Here is a 27,879-nt window from a genome sequence, read left to right as displayed (position 1 = left end):
TCAGGCGTTCCTGGGCACCTCCACAGACAGCGTCTCCTCGCCCTGCAGCCGGGGGGTCATCCGGATGGTGATGGAGGGCGTCTCCGACACGGCGTCCTCTCCGTCCTGCACCGTGACGCGAGGGATCGGACAGCGCCGGTGAACCGGGGAGGGGGGGGGCAGCTGAGAAACCTGCAGAAAGAAGTATAGAAAGTGTTGGTAAAATCCTGAATGTACTCCTCCAACATGAGAGTAACATGCTAACAAAGGTATCCCAACTGTAGCTGTGAACATGACAGGATGTATGATTACCTAGAAGAGCATCAGGACTGTTTGAGGCATATGATAGCTATGTGATGAACATGATGATTCAGCCTCTATGGAGATAGACATATGACAAGCATGCTCATTTCTGACGTGGAGCTAATCTGAAGTAAACATTGAATACTGCTTTCTATTCCTCCATCTTGTGACTGTGTAACTCCCTCTCTTGGATATCAGCATGTGAAGGACACTGTTCAGGAACTAGTTGATGCTCTGTATGTGATGACTACTTCCATTCTGGAGAGGATCACAGATACATGGATCCTGAGATTGAAGCTCAAGTCTGTGAACAGTGATCTTTTCCTAACAATATGCTATTTATCGATAGCAAACCTTTGCTAAGGACGCTCTAAGGAACAGCAGAAGAAGACAGACAGGAAGTAAACACTAAAGGGAACAGAAGAAGATGACAGACAGGAAGTAAACACTAAAGGGAACAGAAGAAGAAGACAGACAGGAAGTAAACACTAAAGGGAACAGAAGAAAATGACAGACAGGAAGTAAACACTAAAGGGAACAGAAGAAGAAGACAGACAGGAAGTAAACACTAAAGGGAACAGAAGAAGAAGACAGACAGGAAGTAAACACTAAAGGGAACAGAAGAAGATGACAGACAGGAAGTAAACACTAAAGGGAAGACTAAGTAAAGTTATATATATAAAGCTGTCATGCTGTCTCACCTCTGAGGTGCCTTCAGAGGTTTTGAAGGTCTTCCTCAGAGCGGAGAAGGATCCCTGGAGTCCTTGCTGCTGCGACATTTTCAGCGCCGCCCTGAACATTTTGGGGGTTTCCTTTCGGGGCGGGACGACCTCTTTGACCTTCTCTTCTGGCTTCTTGTCCTTGGACAGCATCATCCTGCACAAACACAGAGACACAGGGACGGGTGGAAGGAGGATATAAAGGAGAAACACAAACATTTAATAATGCAGGTTCAGACACAGATATGTCACCCACAACCACTACGAGAAGGGGCATTACAACCACAAATACAGAGAACGTAACACACAACATCTTTACAAAGAGACACAAAATGGTTAAAAAGAGACACAAAATACTAATACAACCTTAAAGAGACACAATAGGTGTTCATAGAGAAACAACATGACCTCAAAGAGACACCAAACAACCTCACTCTCAAAATGACTTCAAAAAGCCACGCAACAACCTCAAAGAAACACAAAAAGACCTCAAAGAAACACAACATCAGCACAAAGAGACCCAGAAGAGCTATGAAAAGCCTAACAACCACAACGAGACACAAAGAAACTACAAGGAGACATAAAATGACTTCAAAGAGACATAACATCTACAAAGAGACACATAAAACAGAAATATACCTAAAACGACAGCTCCGAAAAGGGGCAACACAACCACAAGAAGACACAAAACAGTAGAAGTCAGTAGAAAGAGACACAAAACCTGCTCCAGGTCCAGCACATCACAACCGCAAAGAGACGACCAACAACCTCATAGAGACAACAAACGACGGCTCAGAGACACACAATGACTTCAAAAGCCACGAAACAAGGGGGAGACTAAACGACCTGAAAGAAACACAACATAAGCGAGAGACCCACAAGAGCTATGAAAAGGCTAACAAGCACAACGAGACACAAAGAACCTACAAGGCGACATCAAATCTACAAAGAGACACATAAAACAGAAAAATACCTAAAACGACAGCTCCGAAAAGGGGCAACCACAAGAAGACACAAAGTCAGTAGAAAGAGACACACAACAACTACAGAAACACAAACTATTACAAAGACACAACACAACTTTAATTCTCTATGCCAATGGTCCAATAAACTCATACTCTGCTGCTGTTAAGAACATATATTTACACCTTACTTTCTACACAACCAGCCACACAAAGACATTTAGATCCCTGGAGGTCTGTACCAACACCCGCTCCAGGTCCAGCACATCTACCCGCTCTGCTGCAGCTCCATGATGGATCTGAGCTCTAACGCAGGCCACCTGAGAGAGGATTACCAACGGACTAATCCTGTCCAGAGGATCTACGGGGAGGAGTCCCAAGATCTTCAATCATCTACGACTAATGGCTGTGCAAGTTTCAGAAAAGCCTTTGTATCTTTGAAACTAGCTGTACATTCAGGTGAAGCAGCATGGTCACACAATACAGACTGATTACACTGTTAATAAACCTGGAACGTACAAAATAGACCAGTTTTACTGTGTCAATAATCACTGTTATGTGAAAAACATACATTAGTTATAATGTCTCACCACCATATTATGTCACTTAGGTTTTAAATTGCGGCTACCCACCATGGTTGTCTTCTTATTTGTCTTATATTACTTAACCTATATTAATACGTTAGCTTAGCTTTATCATTGCTTGCCTTTTTTAACCTGTTAAGCCCTGAGCCTGTTTTTCAGGTCTCAGGCTCGAAAATGACATTCCCAGAACAAATGACCATATCTTCCCTTCTAAAAGGGTTAAATTAATAATCTTTTTTCTCAAAGTAATGATAAACCTGTGAGTTGGATGTAGAAAAGTCAGAATCAATATAGATGTTTTTTATTTTAAAGAAAATTCAGATTGAACATAGTAAAAAACTGTAAATTATAGTGTCCGTCCAAAAATGATTTTTTACTTATAGTGAAAACTACCCTTGGATGATGGGTTAGTAGACTAAAAGCTTTAGGAATCCAAAGTACAACATATAATAAGTACCCTGTATCAAGATTGATGCAAAACAAGTGACATTTGACCTTTTTTAGCAAAAATAAACCACTTCTGGGGTCATTTGGGTGGATTTTCCATATCTCTGGCCCCCCTTGCTCGATTTTGATGGTTGACACCTCTTTCTGACCGTTAGAGCCAATAGAATCGAAGGGGGAGTCCCCCACACACACTCATTGTGAAAAAAAAAGGTGGGGGCTTTGCACATGTAATTTTGCATTAGAGTGAAGCTACACTCTAGCTCTGACATCTAGAAACGGAATAGCATGGATTATCCGTCTGTTTGATTATGGATTATCAGAAATCATTTCAAAGGGACACAGACACATTGGATTAACCTATGGATTAACTTCAGCAGCGTTTTTATCGTTTTAATGCCATTGAAGACCACTTTGGAGAGACTACAGAGCCAAGGTAACCTTGTTAGCATTTTTAGCTACCTAGCGTCACCTGTTTTGATGTCTGTTTTTGTTTATAACGTCGCAAATTTGTATAATTCAGTGATAATGAGGGTACCTATCGATTCTGTGTCACCTCACGATGTGAATCGATGTCATGGATGTGGAGAAGAGATAAATAATAAGGTTTTGTGAGTGATTTTCGGTGCAGTAATCTGTTAGCATTTTTTGCTCGTTGCTAATTCAGAGGCTCAGTGTTAGCATTGTGGGTTTTCTTTTGAAAAAAAAAAAAGATCAGTTAGATGAGTTTCTTCCTGTTACATGGATATAAAACATTCATAGTTTATTAAATGAACATGCCCTCAGACACTGTTTCCTGCAAGATGTTGCGGCAGTGCCCCGGTACCGGGGTCTCTCGGGCTTAACAGGTTAACCTGCTTGACACTTATATTTCCCCGCTAAAGGAATACTGATTCTGATCGTCTAACATGAAGAACACAGTTTAGCAGCTTCCCTTTTTCTGTATGTAAGTATTATAAGCTTTATTGCACAGTGACCCATGACATGAGCCAGGCAGCACTTCAGAGAAAGGACTCTCTTACTTGGCCTTCTTGCGGAGGAGTTTCTGTGACTCGGGGTAGTGCACCAGGATCTCTGCCAGGTCCTTCTTGTCGAGGATGAAGAGGTTAGCGAAGCCGTGCGCCCTCACGTCGGCCGTGCGCCGGTTCCCACCGCCTCCCGCCAGCAAACTGACCAATCACAGAGGAGGGGGTCAGCAGGTTTCAGAGAAAACTGAACATCGATTTTCAGAGCACCGAGTATTTCTGTAGTGGACCCTGAAGGCAACATCTCCCTGGTTCCCGCCACAAAATGTTGGGCTCGAAGATGTTTAGTCGTCTCATTTAGACTCTTGTTAGAAACCTCAGTTTCTAAATCCACCAGTGGGGTATTTACTGACGTATTTTATGTCGTGGAACAAAACAACCAAAAACACATTCAGGAAACCATTGACTTCCAGACGAGGCTAGGCTCTGGTTTTAGGACTCATTTCTGAACCATTTTATATTAACTTGTTAACAAAAGTTAGCATACTGTAGGTTAAGCAGGCTAATATTAATATAGAACACTCTCAGTGTTTTATGCACATCAAAACTAAATAATTATTTTCTCGAGTGTCCGAAAATAATATAGAATGTCCGTTGCCCTTTCTCAAAATATAAGGCCTGAAGGGTTTGTCTGTCAAAACAAAATGTGATGTTAACTATAGAAAAGGTCCAAGAGTCAGTAACATGCTCTTCATCAATTATCATTTTATATAATTTATGATTATTTATATAAGATAAGATAAGAAGATAAGAAGTATATTAGTGATCCCAATTTGGGAAATGTTTGCGAACTGAACTAAAAGAATCATAAACGTTTGTTTGACACGGAGATTCCCATTGGACCAGAGAGATGCTGCCTTCAGGGAACAACACAGAAATACCACATACACCAAGCTATTTCCCCCGGGATAAATAAAGCCTTCTGATACTGTGTGGACTCTGGTCTACTGATCTCTGCACTCTGAAAACACTCACACCCTGTACCGTGTCTTTAACAAGTTAACAGGATTTAATTACAGGACATTACTGTGACGCAGACACGAAGCTGCTCTGACCTGATCTCCCCGAACACAGCGCCCGCTCTGATGGTGACGAATACTGTCTGCAGGTCAGGACCCCCCACCACCTGCACCGCCCCCTGCTGGATGATGTACATCTGACGCCCTATCTCCCCCTGCAGAACACACACACAGGTTAATACACACACACAGGTTAATACACACACACACACACACACACACACACACACACACACACACACACACACACACACACACAACACACACACACACACACACACACAACACACACACACACACACACACACACACACACACACACACACACACACACACACACACACACACACACACACACACACACACACACACACACACACACACACACACACACACACACACACACACACACACACACACACACACACACACACACACACACACACACACACACACTACACACACACACACACACACACACAACACACACACACACCACACACACACACACACACACACACACACAGGTGTGTGTTACCTTCACACAGACGAAGTCTCCGGGCAGGTAGACGACAGATTTGAGTCTCGTCAGCAAGTCGAACATCATCTGTCTGTCACAGCCCTTAAAGGCAGAGAAAATAGATACAAATTATACTTCAATAAATAAATAAATACATATGGAAATATAGAAATATAAAAGAGTCCCCTGAATTAAATTGGGAATAATTATGCTGAATTATAAAAAGTCAAATGAAATAAATAAATATGGACAAATAAAATTGATGAAAAAAGGAATCGTTTTTCATATTTTATTTATAATAATTTGTTCACATGAAACAGAAACAGAAATTATTTCGTGGTGTCACAAAGCATTTTAAATATTGAATTGTATTATTTTGATGTTATTAAAGTTTGCTGACCTGGAACAGGGCCACTTTACTGATGATGGCGTAGTTGACGTCCACAGCGATGTCCAGCCTCATCTTTACAGGAAGCTGCACCAGGAGCTCCTGTTCATCTGCAGAGAACACATCCAAACACTCTCAATGTCCCTGAACGCACCACGAGACGTTTAGGGACACATTAACTTCTGTATATCTCAGTTTCTTTAAATAAAACTGCTAAAATCATCAATTGGAGTAATATAATGATGAGGTACTGTACTTGAATAGTACCCTGAAGCTCCTTTCTGCAGTACTTTACTGCAATTTGAGGTACTGTGCATACTTTTTTTTAGACATTATTTTTGTATAAAAGGTTGATGTGTTGATTATTTAGGTAGTAAACTCATATAGTTACTCAAAAACACTTTTAAATTAGCCCCATTGCAAACAGTTACAACATTCAAATAATGTGTACATGTAAATGCATCAGTATTAATAATTCAAACTAAAAATATGTAACATTTAACTTAACTTTTGATATTTAAAGTATATTTTGCATTTATACTTGTGCTGTGCTATTACTCATGTACATTTGTAATGATGTATCTTACCCAGCATGCCCTGGCTCTTCCAGGTGTAATCGTACCAGGTGCGGATGCGGTTCTGGACGGGTGCGGGGATGTTGTAAGAGTTCATGTACTTCATCGTGCTGTCCATAGTCGCTCGGTAGTAATTCTCTCCGGCCGTCGCTGCCCCGACCACATCCCTCATCTGAGACAAAATCACAGAAACACACATTTATATCATTTTACATTACATACATCATGTCATACATTTTGTTATTATAGGGGTAGTGCTGACGGAGAAGACGGGAATGACGCCTCGACCTTTTTCTCCAAGGGAAGGAACAAAATATCCACACTACTCATAATCCCGTTTAAAAAAAAAAAAGTCGAGTCGTGAAGATGAAATCTAGGGCTACACAATTTCAAAACAATATTTTACTGCAATTATTTTGACCGACATTGATTCAAAATAAGATAGGGATGATTTTGTAATCATAATTCTCATTATCATTAGTTTACTACTTTACTTTTACAATGTTATCAATGGCTGCTTTAATACTTTTATCGCTTTTAACTATCTTGCGTTTTCATAATGCTGCTACTTTTACCATGTTAATGTAATTCGTTTTTTAAATTGTATATGCCTCTTTATTAAATACATAAGTCTCTCTGTCCCTTTGTAATGCTGAACATGTACCCGCTGTGTGGCGAGTAACAAAGCACTGCACCCACTGATCTTTAAGGATTGTATTCCCTTCTATTCATTCAATGAATAATATTCTGAAATAAGAGTTTAATGGCTGACCTGCCCGATCATGATGGAAAACGCAAAGACGCCGACGAAGTAGTTGATGAGCTGGAAGAAGATCTCGAAGACGGTGGTCGGGTCCGGCAGTCCTCCGATGGTGATCAACGTCTTCACCGCAAAGTAATAGCAGCGGATATAACTGTGAGAAAAACAATACATGTGATACTGTCTTTAATCTGGTTCCAGACAGAGGGTGGAAAGAGGTGCTGCAACACAGGCAGTATGAGAAAGATAAAGAACTATATACTGATATACACCTGAACATCAGCAGGAGAGGACTCTTTAAAGTAGAGACACTACATACTGATATACACCTGAACATCAGCAGGAGAGGACTCTTTAAAGTAGAGACACTACATACTGATATACACCTGAAACATCAGCAGAGAGAGGACTCTTAAAGTAGAGACACTACATACTGATATACACCTGAACATCAGCAGGAGAGGACTCTTTAAAGTAGAGACACTACATACTGATATACACCTGAACATCAGCAGGAGAGGACTCTTTAAAGTAAAGACCACTACACACTGATATACACCTGAACATCAGCTGGAGAGGACTCTTTAAAGTAGAGACACTACATACTGATATACACCTGAACATCAGCAGGAGAGGACTCTTTAAAGTAGAGACACTACATACTGATATACACCTGAACATCAGCAGGAGTGGACTCTTTAAAGTAGAGACACTACATACTGATATACACCTGAACATCAGCAGGAGAGGACTCTTTAAAGTAGAGACACTACATACTGATATACACCTGGACATCAGCAGGAGAGGACTCTTTAAAGTAGAGACACGACATACTGATATAGCACCTGAACATCAGCAGGAGAGGACTCTTTAAAGTAGAGACACGACATACTGAATACACCTTGAACATCAACAGGAGAGGACTCTTTAAAGTAGAGACACTCACATACTGATATACCCTGAACATCAGCAGGAGAGGACTCTTTAAAGTAGAGACACGACATACTGATATACACCTGAACATCAGCAGGAGAGGACTCTTTAAAGTAGAGACACTACATACTGATATACACCTGAACATCAGCAGGGAGAGGACTCTTTAAGTAGAGACACTACATACTGATATACACCTGAACATCAGCAGGAGAGGACTCTTTAAAGTAGAGACACGACATACTGATATACACCTGAACATCAGCAGGAGAGGACTCTTTAAAGTAGAGACACTACATACTGATATACACCTGAACATCAGCAGGAGAGGACTCTTTAAAGTAGAGACACTACATACTGATATACACCTGAACATCAGCAGGAGAGGACTCTTTAAAGTAGAGACACTACATACTGATATACACCTGAACATCAGCAGGAGAGGACTCTTTAAAGTAGAGACACTACATACTGATATACACCTGAACATCAGCAGGAGAGGACTCTTTAAAGTAGAGACACTACATACTGATATACACCTGAACATCAGCAGGAGAGGACTCTTTAAAGTAGAGACACTACATACTGATATACACCTGAACATCAGCAGGAGAGGACTCTTTAAAGTAGAGACACTACATACTGATATACACCTGAACATCAGCAGGAGAGGACTCTTTAAAGTAGAGACACTACATACTGATATACACCTGAACATCAGCAGGAGAGGACTCTTTAAAGTAGAGACACTACATACTGATATACACCTGAACATCAGCAGAGAGAGGACTCTTTAAAGTAGAGACACTACATACTGATATACACCTGAACATCAGCAGGAGAGGACTCTTTAAAGTAGAGACACTACATACTGATATACACCTGAACATCAGCAGGAGAGGACTCTTTAAAGTAGAGACACTACATACTGATATACACCTGAACATCAGCAGGAGAGGACTCTTTAAAGTAGAGACACTACATACTGATAATACACCTGAACATCAGCAGGAGAGGACTCTTTAAAGTAGAGACACTACATACTGATATACACCTGAACATCAGCAGGAGAGGACTCTTTAAAGTAGAGACACTACATACTGATATACACCTGAACATCAGCAGGAGAGGACTCTTTAAAGTAGAGACACTACATACTGATATACACCTGAACATCAGCAGGAGAGGACTCTTTAAAGTAGAGACACTACATCTGATATACACCTGAACATCAGCAGGAGAGGACTCTTTAAAGTAGAGACACTACATACTGATATACACCTGAACCTCAGCAGGAGAGGACTCTTTAAAGTAGAGACACTACATACTGATAAAGGACTTTTAACTTGCATCTTTTTAACACCTGAACATCAGCAGGAGAGGACTCTTTAAAGTAGAGACACTACATACTGATATTACACCTGAACATCAGCAGGAGAGGACTCTTTTAAAGTAGAGACACTACATACTGATATACACCTGGACATCAGCAGGAGAGGACTCTTAAAGTAGAGACACGAACATACTGATATGCACCTGAACATCAGCAGGGAGAGGACTCTTTAAAGTAGAGACACGACATACTGATATACACCTTGAACATCAACAGGAGAGGACTCTTTAAAGTAGAGACACTACACACTGATATACACCTGAACATCAGCAGGAGAGGACTCTTTAAAGTAGAGACACGACATACTGATATACACCTGAACATCAGCAGGAGGAGGACTCTTAAGTAGAGGACACTACATACTGATATTACACCTGAACATCAGCAGGAGAGGACTCTTTAAAGTAGAGACCACTACATACTGATATACACCTGAACATCAGCAGGAGAGGACTCTTTAAAGTAGAGACACTACATACTGATATACACCTGAACATCAGCAGGAGATGATTCTTTAAAGTAGAGACACTACATACTGATATACACCTGAACATCGCAGAGAGAGGACTCTTTAAAGTAGAGACACCACATACTGATATACACCTGAACATCAGCAGGAGAGGACTCTTTAAAGTAGAGGACACTACATACTGATATACACCTGAACATCAGCAGGAGAGGACTCTTTAAAGTAGAGACACTACATACTGATATACACCTGAACATCAGCAGGAGAGGACTCTTTAAAGTAGAGACACTACATACTGATATACACCTGAACATCAGCTGGAGAGGACTCTTTAAAGTAGAGACAGTACATACTGATATACACCTGAACATCAGCAGGAGAGGACTCTTTAAAGTGGAGACACTACATACTGATATACACCTGAACATCAGGTAACTAAATACTGATATACACCTGAACATCAGCAGGAGAGGACTCTTTAAGTAGAGACACTACATACTGATATACACCTGAACATCAGCAGGAGAGGACTCTTTAAAGTAGAGACACTACATACTGATATACACCTGAACATCAGCAGGAGAGGACTCTTTAAAGTAGAGACACTACATACTGATATACACCTGGACATCAGCAGGAGAGGACTCTTTAAAGTAGAGACACTACATACTGATATGCACCTGAACATCAGCAGGAGAGGACTCTTTAAAGTAGAGACACGACATACTGATATACACTTGAACATCAACAGGAGAGGACTCTTTAAAGTAGAGACACTACACACTGATATACACCTGAACATCAGCAGGAGAGGACTCTTTAAAGTAGAGACACGACATACTGATATACACCTGAACATCAGCAGGAGAGGACTCTTTAAAGTAGAGACACTACATACTGATATACACCTGAACATCAGCAGGAGAGGACTCTTTAAAGTAGAGACACTACATACTGATATACACCTGAACATCAGCAGGAGAGGACTCTTTAAAGTAGAGACACTACATACTGATATACACCTGAACATCAGCAGGAGAGGACTCTTTAAAGTAGAGACACTACATACTGATATACACCTGAACATCAGCAGGAGATGATTCTTTAAAGTAGAGACACTACATACTGATATACACCTGAACATCAGCAGGAGAGGACTCTTTAAAGTAGAGACACTACATACTGATATACACCTGAACATCAGCAGGAGAGGACTCTTTAAAGTAGAGACACCACATACTGATATACACCTGAACATCAGCAGGAGAGGACTCTTTAAAGTAGAGACACTACATACTGATATACACCTGAACATCAGCAGGAGAGGACTCTTTAAAGTAGAGACACTACATACTGATATACACTTGAACATCAGCAGGAGAGGACTCTTTAAAGTAGAGACACTACATACTGATATACACCTGAACATCAGCTGGAGAGGACTCTTTAAAGTAGAGACAGTACATACTGATATACACCTGAACATCAGCAGGAGAGGACTCTTTAAAGTGGAGACACTACATACTGATATACACCTGAACATCAGTAGGAGAGGACTCTTTAAAGTAGAGACACTAAATACTGATATACACCTGAACATCAGCAGGAGAGGACTCTTTAAAGTAGAGACACTACATACTGATATACACCTGAACATCAGCAGGAGAGGACTCTTTAAAGTAGAGACACTACATACTGATATACACCTGAACATCAGCAGGAGAGGACTCTTTAAAGTAGAGACACTACATACTGATATACACCTGAACATCAGCAGGAGAGGACTCTTTAAAGTAGAGACACTAAATCCAAAATAACAGACTGAAACATTGTACATAACCTAAATCAGTATTTTTATATAAAGATAGTGACTTACGCGTTGCCTTTTCCGTCGTAGACCCACTTGGTTGAGCCCAGTCCTTCGTAGTCGGAGCCCACGTAGAAGAGGCAGGCGTTGATGTGCAGAGAGTATAGCAGGTAGGTGGAGGTCCGGATCACCCTGACACACAACAACAACAATAACAATAACAACAACAACAACAAAGGACCAAGATTCAGTTAAGTGAATGCACACGCACACATGCACTGAAAGAAAAACATGTGTGGGGTTCCTCAGGGATCAACACTGGGGCCTCTTTTCCTTTAATCTTTATATAAGACAGGATAAGATAAGATAAAAGTTGAAAGGGTAGTACAAAGAAGAGTTCAAATATAACTAAATATAAACAATAAGGTGCCAGTTTGTTTTTTGTTTTATTACGTGAAGGAGAAAACCAAAAATGGAATTCTTTGAGGAAAACATGAGAAGATGACACAAAGTAAGATTTTCTAAATAATTGTATTTGAACATTGGTGGAGGTAAAAAAAGATACTTCCAATTAAAATAAATAATTTTGTAAATCGTGTTCTGTGGCACGAGAAAAGGGTAAAATCAACATACATGCACACAAACAGTAGATCATATTCTGTGACCATTGCACAAACTGGTGTTGAGTTTGGGTCGGTTATTAGAGTTGAAACCTCACCTGTAGATGTACGCTTTCTTCATCACGGCCTCCATTCGGTCGTTGAACTCAAAGAAAGCCATGTACTGAGAGAGGAGGAAGAGGAGAGAGTCAATATTTCATCTTTAACAATCGGGAAATGCATAAAGATAGAAACCGGCGGACCTTCAGCATACGAGGGAATCTGAGCAGGGAGTTCACTCCGGTGAAATAGTAAAGAATCTCCAGGGGAAACAGACTGAGGACGTCCATCTGAAGACACACGGACAATGACAAGAGGAAGAAGAAGAAATACACACACGCATATGACACAAACACATGCATTGTTAGCGAGGTGGCAAAGGGAGGAGGCGGCCAGTTTTCAAGCACCATGGAGCATTTTGGGGTTCAGTGCTCAATGACCTCTCCAGCTACCAGTCCACACTCTGTATATTTATATATGTATATATATACTTGAACCAGCGACCCTTCAGTTCCCAAACCACTACAGACGGAGCCTGCCGCCCAATTGAGTTAGATAATAAGTTTTCATGTTTAACCATAAAAATAGATCAACCTTAGAGACATAAGTATAAATAATGTGTATTATTAATTGTTGGTGTTAGAAACCCCAAGAAAAGAGTTTGAGAAAGATTTGAATCTTTGGATCTTACCTTAAATCTCTCCGTCTTCATGTAGTTTTCTCTCATGTCTTTTTTGTCACACTGAAATAAAAAAGTTCCACATTAAAAAAAAGTTGTTTGTGATAAATAAGGAGTCTTCAAAATGTTTCTGGCCAACAACCATTTACCTGGTTTAATTAACCTGTGGTTGCCTCTTTATTTAAAATGTTCTTAAATCTAAAGTCATATCTGTAAATATACTTTTTTATGTTGCATGAAAAATAACTTTTATTTACAGATTCATATTATGTTTACGTGTTTAACATTCATGTGAAAGGCCTACGATTTATTAGCAAATAAACGACACAGACTTTTAATATTAACAATGCTGACAAGTTTTAATTATAGTTTAACGTTGTAGACACATTTTAGTTTACAGTTTTTTTTAAAGAAGTTGTTTTATTGAACTTTAAATGTTCTCCTTCTATACATTTTCATAGACCAATAAAATCTCCTTAAAATATATTTGTTTTATTCCGATTTTTTAAAATGTGTTTATGTGTTTATAATATATACATTTTAAATCTTCAGAATTTCTTGTTGTTTTTGGATTAGTTTTACATATGCAAAGCATTTTATGAATTATTTTAAATAACATTTATAAAGATTTGACTATAAGAGGAATTAACCCATGTACGTGTTAATATTATAACCCATAATTTTAGTTGAAATGTTAGTGTGTATGTTGGATTCATATTCATTTGTATTTTCTAAAATCTAATAAAAAGCATAATTTGGTGTCCCCCATGAGAACGACTCAGAACTTCCTCTTGTTGAACCCCCCATGTTTTAAACTTAAATACAAATGTTGCATTTCTTTCTTCTGTAGCTCACTGACCACGATGTCTCCTGCGCGGACGAACTGCAGGCGCGGCTGGAAGACGAGGATGTCGGTGATGTAGATGAAGTCGCAGGTGTAGTCGGCCAGCAGCCACAGGTGGACGTTAGCGGCGGTTTGGTACGGGAACGCCCAGCGCACCGGGATCAACCAAACGTTCCAGTTCCACGCCGCCACCACGAAGAACAGCCAGATCACATAGATCAGATCTGAAGAGACAAACCAGCTTCATTTGTCTCCAGAATCAGAACTAAACATGGAGAAGTTCATTAATTGTGCTCCAAATATCTGGAACAAACTCCCAGAAACCTGCCGGTCCGCTGCAACTCTGACTACTTTTAAATCCAGGCTGAAGACTTTTCTTTTTGTCGCTGCTTTTAATTGAGCTATTCATATTATCTTTGCTTTTTAATGACTGTTTTTAAATGTAATTTTATAACGTGTTTCCACTGATCTATCTCTAAATGCTCTTAATGTCTTTCATTCTTGTAAAGCACTTTGAATTGCCTTGTGTTGAAAGATGCTCTATAAATAAACTTGCCTTGCCTTAATGCAAGGTGGGGGAAAAGTGACTTTTCAACTAGAACTCCAACTACGTCAGACGCTGTTTGGAGGTATGCAGAAATCAGTTGATGAGGACAATGATAAAGAGTGAAGAAAGAGTAGAACGTTCTTATAGAACAGCAGAACGCTTTTGAAGAACAGAAAGTTATCAGAGAAGAGTCAAACGTTTTTAAAGAAGAGTAGAGAGTTGTTGAAGAAAAGAAGAAAGTTGTCGGGTAAGAGTATAGAAAGTGATAGACAAATGTACAATTGTTGGAGACTGGACAGTTGTTAAAGAGTAGAAAGATGCTATAGAAGAGTAGAATGTTTTTAGAGAAGAATAGAAAGTCTTTGGAACCGAAAAGGAAGTGATTGAAAAACAGTAGAAAATCATCTGGGAAGACGGTTTGAGGCAAAGAGTGGAAAGTTGTTGTTTTTTAGAGAGAAGAAAATGAATAAGAGAAGAATTAAAATTGTTGAAGAGTAGAAAGTTGTAAGAGAAGCAGAAAGGCCATAGAGTTAAATGTGGGGGTTCTCAGGGCTTAATACTGGGGCCCTTTTGCCTTTAACTTTTAAATGAGGAGAGTACATGTGACGCTGTAGTACAAAAAGGATTGAGTGCCAACAACTAAATGAAAGATGAGATGCCAGACAAAGCAACAATGCCTCTCATTAGGATCTGTCATGTGTTATCTATGCAGATGACACAGTTCATGTTGCTGTGATCGCTTTTATCATTTCATTTATTAGCTTTTTAAAATGTGGACCCTTTAAACTGTAGGTCAGAATAAGGTCACTGTTGTTTATGAAAACAAACAGATTCAAGATTCAAGGTGTATTGCTATAACATAGAAACAACTACGGTGTAATTTAAGCTTTGCGAAACAAAACAACTTGTATGATGAAAGTTGATCTTCATGCGTGTGGCTCTCACCGGTGAATTGGTCGATGCTGGAGGGGAAGCGGTACGCAGCGACGGCTCGGAGCCAGTCCGGCATCACGGGAAGTTTGGGGATTTTCACCGGATGTCCCAAAATGTCAAATGGGAGAAAAAACTCCTCCTTCTCATCTTCATCTTCATCTTCATCTTCTTCTGCAGGCGGGTCCTCTGGAGGAGGGGGAGGAGGAGGAGGAGGAGGGGGGGCTTTGCTCGGAGCTGCAGACATCAGACAGAGTCATCACTTCATCATTTTACATTATTATACAGATATCTGATATGTTCTGATTTTACAGAAAAAGAAAGTTCAATGAAATGAAACTGATGCACAATTTGATTTGAAAAAGGTAACATTTAGATTAAGAACATTTAATAATCAGACTTTGCATTCAACATTTACTGTTTAGATTAAGATATATATATGAATGTTTCTAATTAATATTTAAACATTTAGATGTAAATGTAATGAAACCTGATATTTAGCATTAACCATTTACATTTCATATTTCAATTGAAAAAATATAACATTACATTTTGATTTTAACATGTATAATTAAACTAAAATAAAGATTAAATATATAGATTTAGCATTAAACATTTATATTCAACATTAAGACCTAACAATGAGCATTTATCTTTACGTATAAAGACTATAAAGACTAAGAATAATATACATATTTTCCACACATTTCTGCCTCAATGCGAGGAAAATAATCTGAATTTCAGGAAAAGAGATAAATATTAAAACAGTTTCAGCAAGAAAACTTTACACTCAAATGTTTACATTCAACACCTCGGAGAAAAACACGATGATAACCAGAGGAAACACGTGAGAGACGTATATAAATAAATCTATATAAAGGACAATCGTCCCCTCACTCACTGGCTGGAGGACTGTCCTCCTCGGACTCGTCCAGGTCCAGAAGACGCTCCTTCTGACGCTCCGCTCGACCTTTGAACATCTGGACCAGCTGCAGCAGACGCTCCTGAAGCAACACGCTGCCCACGCCCGGTGAGGACGGAGGACGCATCCTGAAGGACAGAGGACACAAAGGAGTCAACATGGAGGTCAGAGGACAGCAAGAGTCAACATGGAGGACAGAAGACACAGCAAGAGTCAACATGGAGGACAGAAGACAGCAAGAGTCAACATGGAGGACAGAAGACAGCAAGAGTCAACATGGAGGACAGAAGACAGCAAGAGTCAACATGGAGGACAGAAGACAGCAAGAGTCAACATGGAGGACAGAAGACAGCAAGAGTCAACATGGAGGACAGAAGACAGCAAGAGTCAACATGGAGGACAGAAGACAGCAAGAGACAACATGGAGGACAGAAGACAGCAAGAGTCAACATGGAGGACAGAAGACAGCAAGAGTCAACATGGAGGACAGAAGACAGCAAGAGTCAACATGGAGGTCAGAAGACAGCAAGAGTCAACATGGAGGACAGAAGACAGCAAGAGTCAACATGGAGGACAGAAGACAGCAAGAGACAACATGGAGGACAGAAGACACAGCAAGAGTCAACATGGAGGACAGAAGACACAGCAAGAGTCAACATGGAGGACAGAAGACAGCAAGAGTCAACATGGAGGTCAGAAGACAGCAAGAGTCAACATGGAGGACAGAAGACAGCACGAGTCAACATGGAGGTCAGAAGACAGCAAGAGTCAACATGGAGGACAGAAGACAGCAAGAGTCAACATGGAGGACAGAAGACAGCAAGAGACAACATGGAGGACAGAAGACACAGCAAGAGTCAACATGGAGGACAGAAGACACAGCAAGAGTCAACATGGAGGACAGAAGACAGCAAGAGTCAACATGGAGGTCAGAAGACAGCAAGAGTCAACATGGAGGACAGAAGACAGCACGAGTCAACATGGAGGTCAGAAGACAGCAAGAGTCAACATGGAGGACAGAAGACAGCAAGAGTCAACATGGAGGACAGAAGACAGCAAGAGACAACATGGAGGACAGAAGACACAGCAAGAGTCAACATGGAGGACAGAAGACACAGCAAGAGTCAACATGGAGGACAGAAGACAGCAAGAGTCAACATGGAGGACAGAAGACAGCAAGAGACAACATGGAGGACAGAAGACAGCAAGAGACAACATGGAGGACAGAAGACAGCAAGAGACAACATGGAGGACAGAAGACAGCAAGAGACAACATGGAGGACAGAAGACAGCAAGAGACAACATGGAGGACAGAAGACAGCAAGAGTCAACATGGAGGACAGATTATGTGTTGTTGTTGTTGTTGTTTTCAACCATCTGTTTGTCTATAATTTTAAATGTTTTTGTACTATTAATCTTGTCTTATTGTTATTTTTCAAAAAAAATTGCACACCTGTTTTTTGTTGTCTTTGACACTGTATGTGGTAAGGTGAGGTATGTTTATTTATATCGCACATTTTCAGACACAGAGGCAATTCAAAGTGCTTTACATTAACATTAACACTTAAGAAGAAGACAACACAATAAATAAACACAATGGAATAACAGATTCATAAAAACCATGCGTAAAAGAGATGGTGCTAAAACAACATTGTAAATACGGTATGTGCTAAAACAAGTCAAAAGACTTTTGAGTAAGCAGCTTAAAGAAGTCATGTTTTTAGATTTGACTTAAAGGAACTCAGCGTTGGTGAAGAAGACCTCAGGGTTTCTGGAAGTTTGTTCATTTGTGGGGAGCTGAAAAACTAAAGGCAGCTTCGGCGTGTTTGTATGTGTGTGTAGTTTCTCTCACTCATTGTCCTCTCGATCGGCCTTCATCACTGCATCATCTTCCTCACCTGCAGCGCTGAGGAGACATAAACACATTGAGACATAAATACAAGAAGTTCATGACTGTATGTATTTGCTTTGTCCCTAAAGACAGACAACACAGACTCAGAGCACCAGTGATATAGTGGTGCAGGAATGTTGTATTTATGTGTTGGTCCCTGAAGGCAGCATCTCCCTGGTCCAATAGGATTTCTCCATGTGATTTTGGATTATGTCAGAAAATAATCTCCGTGGAAAACAAATGTTTTGTCCAGCAGGATAATCTCCACATAATAACACCACTTTATGGTTTCTGAATTAAAAAGCTAACATTATGCTATAAAGGCACTACAGCTCGGTCACATGACTTCACGTCACCACCGCTGACTTATGTCCGGGTTTAGGACTCATTCCTTCACCACTTAAATCCCCGCTCCAGAGTCTCTCTCTCTCTCTCTCCTGGACTCCTTCCTGCCAACCACTCATTCTGGCTTTCACTTGGTCATACCTTTGTTTTGGCATACGACACCTAATACACATTATGCTCACCCATTCACCTTTACATTACTATACTGACATACACATTTCATATCAGTAGTTATGTCTTTATTTATTTATTACACTCTGGTATCACCACTTCTACTGCAGTACAATATCTGAGGACTTCTTCCACCACACACCAGACACTAAACCGATCACACACATCACTAAGGCTGTCAGCAGCAGATGGAAATGTCTGTTACCTGAGGTGTGACATAGGGGCGCTGAGCTCTGGTTCTAGAGTTGTGATAATTTGGGGGATGTTCAGGTTTGTTTCCTGCCCTTCTTCCCAGTCCACATCCTCCACCCTCAGCACTGGAGCTCCACCCAAACCCTGAGCACCGCTTCCTGCAGGACGGAGCAGAAACACTGAAGGACTTCAAGGAACGTCTGCATTCTGAGGTACTTTATATTTGTCTCTGAGATACTCTTCATCTCAGAGACAAATGTAATACTTTCTGATCTACTACATTTGTTTGATTGCTACCACTGAATTTGATGAATTCAGTGGTAGTGAATTATCTATCTAGCAGCCCCTTATATCTGTAACCAGGGTAGTGTGAAAGCATGGTGCAATTAGCAAGCTAGCAAGCTACCTAGCCAGCTGATAAATTAGTTAAATAACAACTTAATTCTGAACAGACTGATGTTACATTATAGGAAGGTAACTGTAGGACCAATGATACAACGATATTTACACCACATTACTTTTATGCAGCGTTACTGACGTATTTTATGTTGTAGAACAAAAGGTAACAATCTCTTCAGCTTGTGTTAACCATAGACCTTAAATCAGAATAACAACCAAAAACACATTCAGGAAACTATTGACCTCCAGACCAGTGGACAGGAAGTGGCATAAAGCTGACACATTTCCATGTTTTAGGTGCTTGATTTTATACACCTGTGGCAATGGGACTGAATGAAACACCTGAATTCAATGATTAAGACGAGTGTCCCAATACCTTGGTCTATATAGTGTAGTTATCATGTTATCATAACTAACTCTAGTGAGAACATGCATGAATTAAAATCAGTTTTTATACACGTTCTCACTCCCAACTCGTCCTATATTGACGTTAAGTCAGGATCCCTTGGCGCTATGGGTTTTATAATTCGTTCCTGCACCACTTTATAGAAAAAGCTACAACAGTATCACAAACATCCACTTCCTGTAGGATCACCTGTTTAGTTCGTGGTGTAGCCGTGCAGAGCAGCAGTGCATGATGGGAGTGATGCCGATAATAAGGAACCACTGGTTTATTTTGGCACGTTAAAGGTTTTTTCTATCTACTTCCAATGAGGCGACTATAAGGTTTCTCTAGAGGGTCTGCTGCAGGAGGAGGGCGGGGCTAAGGCTGCTGAGGATGCTGGGAGTTGGAGTTAAGGCGTGCTAAGCGGCTAGCGATGCTCGTGCAGCACTGCCGCGCCTGTGAGGAAAGCTGCTGCAGCTCCTGGGTCAGCATGGCGAGATCCAGAGGGGGGGTCGGCATGGACAGCGTGGGGAGGGCCAGGTTATGGTCGTGCATCAACTTCCTGCCGCGCTCCAGGCACTCAGCAGCGAGCGAGAACCGAAGCAGAAAGCTCTTTATCGGGATACAAACCTCTGGAACTGCATGGAGAAACATTTCAAGATTCAAACGTTTACAGAGACCAGGGGATCTTTAGATATACAGCTAAGTAAATATAAACTTCATGTAAAAAGATAGGCTGACAAACTACGCATTTGTTTGATTGCTACCAATAAATAACAGATCTAATATAGAACATTAATTATCTAACTAGACCATTATTTCTGTAACCAGTGTAATATAAAAGCATGGTGCCATTAGCAAGCTAGCAAGCTAACTAGCCAGCTGCTGAATAATAACCTTGGTAAAAACAGTCAAGATTCAAGGAAGATTCATACGTTTACAGAGACCGGGGGATTTTTAAATATACAGCTACATGCTAATATAAACTCCATGTAAAAATATAGGCTGACAAACTACGCATTTGTTTGACTGCTACCAAAAATATCCCAAATTGGGATCAATAAAGTACTTCTCATCTTATCTTATCTTATGAGGAATTTAATGTTCATCAGATGTAAATTAGAACATTAATTAGCTATAGCAGACCCTTATTTCTGAAACTAGTGTAGCATAAAAGCATGGTGCCATTAGCAAGCTAACAAGCTAACTAGCTAACTAGTCAGCTGCTGAATAATAACCCCGGTAAAAGCAGTCAAGATTCAAGGAACGTTTACATTGAACATTTAAATACAAAATAAACCTTATTCTAAAAGATTGGTAGAGAAACCAGAAACTAAAGCTATCTATTCTCGCCTGTGTTATTCATGAGTGATGAGGCTGGTTTGAGATCATATTTCCTGTCCTTACCTCCACATTCACTTTCTGCAGCTTCGACCTAAAGAAGAAGAAAAAACATACATTTTCAGGCTTGTTCAAAGAGCAGAAATGCGATTAAAGCACTGCCAATCCGTGGCTTAGGAGCCTATTTACACTAGTGTTTTAGGTTATACCTTTTTATAATTTGAACTACAGTAAGCTATATTTGATTTCCTTTCACAGTACAGTATCATAGTTTATTTGAACTTTATACAAAACATTCATTTGATTGTACAGAAAGGCCTTTGAAATAGGTCAATCCAATGGTGAAGCATTAAACGACAAATATCAATCAGATGTTAATCTGTAAAACAATATAACACCTGACCCCGACAGATGATATCATTAACAGGTGTTTCCTCTTTACTGGTTAAGCATTTATTGGCAAATGTGCTCTTCAAAAGTTAAAGAATACCCATGTTGTCCATCACTTCCATCAGTAACAGTTACTCTGCACACATTAGGCAACCTGGTGACTACAATGATATTATAACTGATAGTAATGATGGAAAGATAAATTAGTTATAATCATAATTAACTAGAATTATCCTCAAACTGTTGCGTTGTCAATGTCTTCTTGAAACACAGATCGACAGGAACAGTGAGGAGTTGTTGCCGGATCTAAAGACTCTGTATCACCTGGACTGTGGGGGGGGTTTCTGGAGGTTGTGACTCTGGTTGTGGGATGATCTGTTCGGGACTTTCCAGATCTTTCTTCTCCAATGCCGGCTCCACATGAGTTGACGGAGGAGGAGTCTCTTCTTCAGCTGGACTGACCTCCTTCAGACTCCTGGTGAAGAAGATGGGCAGAATACACCTCCTGAAGATCTGATCCTTCTGACCTGGTGCTGGAACTTAACTGATTGGCTTGTATCACTGATAAGGTGTGTTCAATTACAGTAGGTAAAGCACAATTAAGAGGAGTTGCAAATTACTACAAGTCAACAAAATAGATCAAGTAGGTTCGAACAAGACAAGGCGAATAAACACAACAGAATTGATGATATCCTACATTTCTTGACAAGGTTTTTACAGCCCCCAAATGCTCAATGAAAGCTCAGTAGGAAAGTAAGATCTCTGATTTAAACACTCCTCTTCTTCAATAGTAAATGCCTCTCTGAGCACCATGGTGTCACGTGACCAGAACGTTGTAATTCCACCGTTTGGCCACTACGAAGATTTGCTTCAAAGACTGCCAGTCTTCCTTTGGGCTTTGTTAGGAACAGGAACTCCAAATAGAGAGGGCGCTGGTGTGTGTTTCATGAAGATGGACTTACTTTGGTTCCTCGTTTTCCTCCTCCTGGATGTTGGGTAGTCTGTAGAGAACAAGCAGCAAGACAGTGTCTCAGATCAGTGTGTATGATGTGTGTTTTTCCCTGAAAACCTAGTGTATGTGCAAGTATTATTCGTCTCAAAGTGAATTTCTTTCAGATAAAGCCTCTCCTAAAACAGAAAACGAATCAGCCTATGTGTTGAAATACTTACTTGAGATGCAGACTCATAATAAGGGTCTTCTTTGTCAGTTATAGAAAGCTGAGTGTTTGAGACACAGGGTTTCAACTGGACAGTGTGTGTATAAATGTGCTGTTTTGTGACTTACGGCTCGTTGCACACTGGCACTGTCTCTACAACGAGTTTAACCGACTGCTCCGCCTCCAGCTGCCGGACGGCCTCCTCCGCTGCCATCCTGGCGATCTCCTCTGCGACGCGAGCCTCCTCCAGCTGGTGCTGCTGAAGCCTGTAACACAGCGAAGAGCTCAGATACTCAACAATATTCAAGGTAGTTACACTTTTGAAAGAAACCATGCAAGTGTCCCAGAGAAGCTGCACCATTAATGACATCTGACAATAAGAACGGCCTTCAGTCGCTGAGATGTCTTCCTTCGACCAAACTTTTTAAAGCAACAATCAGTAAACATTTTCATTCTTAGTGCACTTGTTGGACAGAAAGAAGGGAGTCATTTATCCAGAGGAAGTCGTCACTGACCTTTCCTCCACGTTGTCCTGACCCGCCTCTTCAGCCTCCTCCTTGACGCTGTCGATCACTGGAGGGGATTGATCAGGGGATTGATCCACCTGGGTCTCTGCGTTTCTGCTTTCCAACTATCCACAGGATTTAACATTTTCAAGAGTACTATTTTAGCACCTTTCTTAAAATATCAGTTACTGTAGGTATGCACTGATGTCTCAGATGTCAATACAGATGTTTAGAGTAACAATTTAGCCTTTGCCGATGTTTTTGTGTCAGGGAAACATATACATCTACAGATCTAAATCTATGCCTCTCAGCCAAATGATGTTCTGGTATTACCATGAACAACCCTCCAACATGAAGTCTACCATATATAATTATCCTGGTAGAACTTTGAGGGGTATTAGAGCATAGTTTCCCAAGCCAAAACTCTATATCCACCAAGTTAGTACCATGGTACCCTTTAGAGCAGGGGTGGGGAACCTCCGGCCCCGGGCCGTATACGGCCTGCGAGACCATTTTATACGGCCCTCGAGGTAATTTATAAACACACGCAAAAAATTAAAGAAACCTAGATCGCAAAATAATTAAACAAGCGAGTGCCTGTTTTTCCTGGCCAAGGTCAGGGTCCTTGAACACAACACAAGCCTAACGTGTCATCACGTGGTAGATGTCTCGTCTGACAGGGGTGTAGTTCTGACGGAGAGCACCAGAACGGCGCTCCGGCACTCAGAAATGTCAGTACCCATAAGGAGCCGTACACATGCCGCAGTTTCTGCGTGGCTGTGTCTTTAGTTGAAAGCCCAGTGGAGATCTGTTCATCTGTCATACTGATCATACTGTCAATAACTTTGTTGTTATTAGCATCTGGTTAGCTAGCTATGCTAACGAATATAAGAAGCTTTTTCTCCAACCAGTGAGGTAAAGGCACATCTTTATATGATCATTATAGTTATACAAAAAACAAGAGAATAAAGTAAACAGGTATAAAATACTATATGACAGTAAAAAAAAGTTGTTATTAATAAACAAGAATACAGTTTGAAAGGAGAGTGATTTGTAAAATATCCATAAAGAAAAAGAAAATCTGTTTACAGTTCTGTTTCATATAGGTGTTGAGAGATGTATCCATAGATCTCCTAATGTTGCTCTCAAAGTGCACCAGATTGATGTTTTTAACTTCAACATTTAAAACAAATCTTCCCGGGGGAGCATGCCCCCCGGACCCCCCTAGAGGAGGTTAGGTCCGCCCCCCACTTAAATCATGTCCACATGGATAGGAAACTAAATACATTTGCACACATCTTGTGTCCATATCTTTCTGTTGTGGTGGTCATGCCACACCGTGCACGTGCATGCACGAGTCATGGTAAGATATCTGGATTAAGAGGTTGCTGTTTCTTTGCACAGCATGAAAGAAAGGAGAAATGAATGGGCTGTGATTTTAGTTTTTTTAAGCAGAGGTCAATAATTTGTACGGCCCTCGGAGGATGTTGTAAAAATTGAAATGGCCCTTGAGAGGAAAAAGGTTCCCCACCCCTGCTTTAGAGGGACATTTGAACTACTCTGGAACTCCCTTAGTACCCCTTCCCACAGTATTCTGTGATAAACCAAGGTACCTACACTGTTTTTTACCTTTCCTTGTACCTTTGTAACTGAAGCTCTATTGTACCTGCTCTGGTCTAGCATCGTACCCTCTAAAGAGCCATGGTGCAGACGCTACAAAAGGACATAGTACCCGTCTTATTAGGGAACACATTAACTACTTGTGTACTACGATGGTACTCTTCCAAGTTGACTCTAGTTAACAATTTACACGCATGTCTACTATTGGATGTAGAAAATGCTACCATTAGCCTGTTAGCAAGCCATGTTGATCAAGAAGAATTTCAGGTCAATTCGAGTAGTTTTTTTACAAGGCATTCTGTGTTTATTTTTAGAAGGATCCTTTCTAGACCACGAATGATTGAAATGAAATCCACAGCTTGCTTTCTGCTGATTAAAGATGATGTGCAAAACCAGAACTAAGTAATAATCCCCGGTGTAGAGTAAGGCATGGATATGAAATAATAACTTAGATATCAAAGATGATTGCATCAAGATAAGCGGTTGTTATTGTTCTGTGACTCCTCTCTCACCTTCTTCTCATTCTGCTTGTCGTCAATGTTCTCGTCCTTTTCCTCTTCCACTACCTCTTCCACGTCCTCTTCCACGTCCTGTTCCACGTCCTGTTCCACGTCCTGTTCCACGTCCTCTTCCACGTCCTGTTCCACGTCCTCTTCCACGTCCTCTTCCACGTCCTCTTCCACGTCCTCCAGCACCAGATTGCTCTCCTTCTGCGCGATGCTGACTGTACGCCACACGGCAGGAGAAACATGTGTGTGTGGTTCATTTTGATAAAATAACTTTGAGGAATTCAAAATACAAACACACAGCATGACATCTAATGCATCTGCAATACATCCACCGTTTATAAAACACGCCTACAGGTACAACCGTACATGTCTGGACATGATGGGACAACAGATGTTTGGTAGAAGGGTTGATTGGTTGATTGGTTGATTGGTTGATTGGTTTATTGATAGTTTAACACTCCCTGTATGTTCTGTTGTACCAATGAACAAAAAAACACTCAACAAAGTGTTACGTTCTATTACATTTCTTTATTTTCATAAACAAAGAGCAAAATGCTTTAACAATTTTCAAAGTTAGCATTGAATTAGCTGCAAAAGCTTAGAAAACCCCGAAGTTGTCCTGCACTATAAAAAGTCAACATTTCAGTTTCTAAAAGCTTATGGAGTTCCCGGTATAAAGTCTGTCCTGCGGTAGCTCTACTGCAGCATGCAGATTAACACTGCGTGTTCATCATTGGCAACATCAGAGAGAAATCTGAAGAAATCTAATTAAAGTACATTTCATGCAATCATTGTCCCGATCTTTTGTTCAGTAATATCAAGTCAATTCATCAAAGCCTTGCAGAAATTGAAATTGCTGCAGCTTTGTGGAGACGCTACAGGCCTGATTTATGGAGTCAGTGTTTTATAAACGTCTGTCTGTCCTTCAGTTAAAGTGAGCTGCTGTCAGTGTGACTCCCTTCTCCTTTTATTTTAAGGGGCTCTTGCCGCCTTATCCTCCTGAAACAGAAGGAGAAGAGCAGCCGAGTTAAAGTCCGCTCAGCACCGCAGCAACCAGGCTAAAGCACAGCTGCTAAGAAAACCCATCAAAAGATCAATTAACCAACCAACCAATCAATGAACCAACAAACCCACCAATTAACCAATCAACTCATCAATCAATCAACCAATGAGCGTGCTGTTGCAAACTGTGGCTGTATCAACGGTCAGCAGAAACAACGGCTGTAGTTTTTTTAAATAAAAAAAATGTAAATTAAAGCGTCAATCTCAAAGGTTTTACATGATGAAAGTATTGCAATATTTATGAACTTGCAGTGCTACTACCTACATAAAACAATGGATTAAAGTACTGTAAAGTATATCCTGCTAAAGCTTCACATTAAAAGCATCTGAATGACTTGTATTGTGAAGTAGTCACAGGAAATGCGTAGTGTTCGTTCTGTATTCTGGGAGATTAAACTACATTTACCGATTTTATCATTAAATAAAGCTGGCCAAATAAATCAGGACTGAAATCCTTCAGGGTCAGCCAACGTTTGACTGACAAAATATTTGCAAAGGTTTTATCTGAACACGGTATTTCTGTCCAAATTAACAGCTACTTTTCAGCATCAGTTGTGAACAGTTTTCAGTCCAAATGCATGGGAAGTAGCTTCTGCCCAGGACCTGTACATAGGTTAAGTTTATTAAAAACTAAGTGGTATTAGACTCTAAAATATTTGATTAGAGGATGGTGCTCAGCAGACTCTAAAATTAGTATTAAATATATAATTTAAGCTGTGATGTACTTACTGTTCTGCACCTCGTCACAGCCGGCGTCCTGCAGGAGAACACATGGGGAAATGACATGTAAGTGCTTTATGCATTTAAATCATCTGTATAGTGTACGTCTGATTATCCTCCATTGATGCCGATTCATGATCTGATGACCACATTTTGATTTAAACGTAGCAGATGAATGTGTGTGCGTGACTCACCAGCCTCAGAGCAGGCTGAGGAAGCATGCGGCCGACCCATCCCATAATACTGTCAACACAACAGACCAGAGTCAGGACAGACTCTTACGCAGTGATTACACATCTACAGGATTATCTGAGGCTGCTTGTGATGAGGGCACATGCTGAATATCTGATGCTATAAACGTTATGATTCTACCTGAGGACTTTCATTTTTTATTAACAAAAACTAAATTGAAGCTGTTACACAAATTAGATTAGATTCAATTCAACTTTATTGTCATTGCAAGTTCTTAAAACAACAAAATCTAACCAGAGGTGCAAAACAAATGTCAATAAAGCCTATGAAACGCATATGAAAGGGTGACATTTAGTTGTTAAAGTTGTAATAAGATGTGTGCACAGAACTCTTCAAGGGGGTGTTTTTCATGGAGCATGGTCTGGATAAATAATACGTCATATCTTTTATTGTTTATATAGAGCTTTTCCCAGTGCTCAAAGACACTCAAAGGGTTTGTTTCCGATCAGTCCTTTTTAGATATCAGAGTTTACCCGTG

General features: G+C 40.4%; 1 protein-coding gene across 1 annotated transcript; it reads right to left on the bottom strand.

Annotated features, from left to right (window-relative positions):
* On the bottom strand, positions 1-27,370 carry cngb1a (cyclic nucleotide gated channel subunit beta 1a). The gene is made up of 26 exons (XM_034133853.1): positions 27,344-27,370; positions 27,159-27,186; positions 25,371-25,582; positions 23,248-23,363; positions 22,861-22,998; positions 22,538-22,576; positions 21,900-22,050; positions 21,252-21,279; positions 20,282-20,482; positions 19,074-19,218; positions 18,314-18,367; positions 16,441-16,589; positions 15,555-15,776; positions 14,078-14,286; positions 13,231-13,281; positions 12,743-12,829; positions 12,599-12,663; positions 11,950-12,072; positions 7,291-7,432; positions 6,531-6,690; positions 5,956-6,053; positions 5,574-5,657; positions 5,072-5,190; positions 4,014-4,160; positions 984-1,158; positions 1-171 (listed from the first exon to the last, which is right to left on the bottom strand). Exons 1-26 carry the CDS (start codon positions 27,368-27,370, stop codon positions 1-3), a joined length of 3,141 nt encoding a protein of 1,046 aa, XP_033989744.1.
* Between the last annotated feature and the right edge of the window lie 509 nt (positions 27,371-27,879).

Source organism: Trematomus bernacchii, unplaced genomic scaffold, assembly GCF_902827165.1.
Source record: "Trematomus bernacchii unplaced genomic scaffold, fTreBer1.1, whole genome shotgun sequence".
Classification (NCBI taxonomy): Eukaryota; Metazoa; Chordata; class Actinopteri; order Perciformes; family Nototheniidae; genus Trematomus; species Trematomus bernacchii.
This window is presented reverse-complemented; position numbering and strand designations above follow the sequence as displayed.

Excerpts from the sequence above, each read along its gene's own strand:
- cngb1a (XM_034133853.1), bottom strand. The coding sequence starts at position 27,370 with ATGCTTCCTCAGCCTGCTCTGAGGCTG. Across the intron at positions 25,583-27,158 it reads CTGTGACGAGGTGCAGAACA|TCAGCATCGCGCAGAAGGAG; the intron begins GTAAGTACATCA and ends TGTGGCGTACAG. Across the intron at positions 22,051-22,537 it reads GAGGAAAACGAGGAACCAAA|GAGTCTGAAGGAGGTCAGTC; the intron begins GTAAGTCCATCT and ends CTTCTTCACCAG.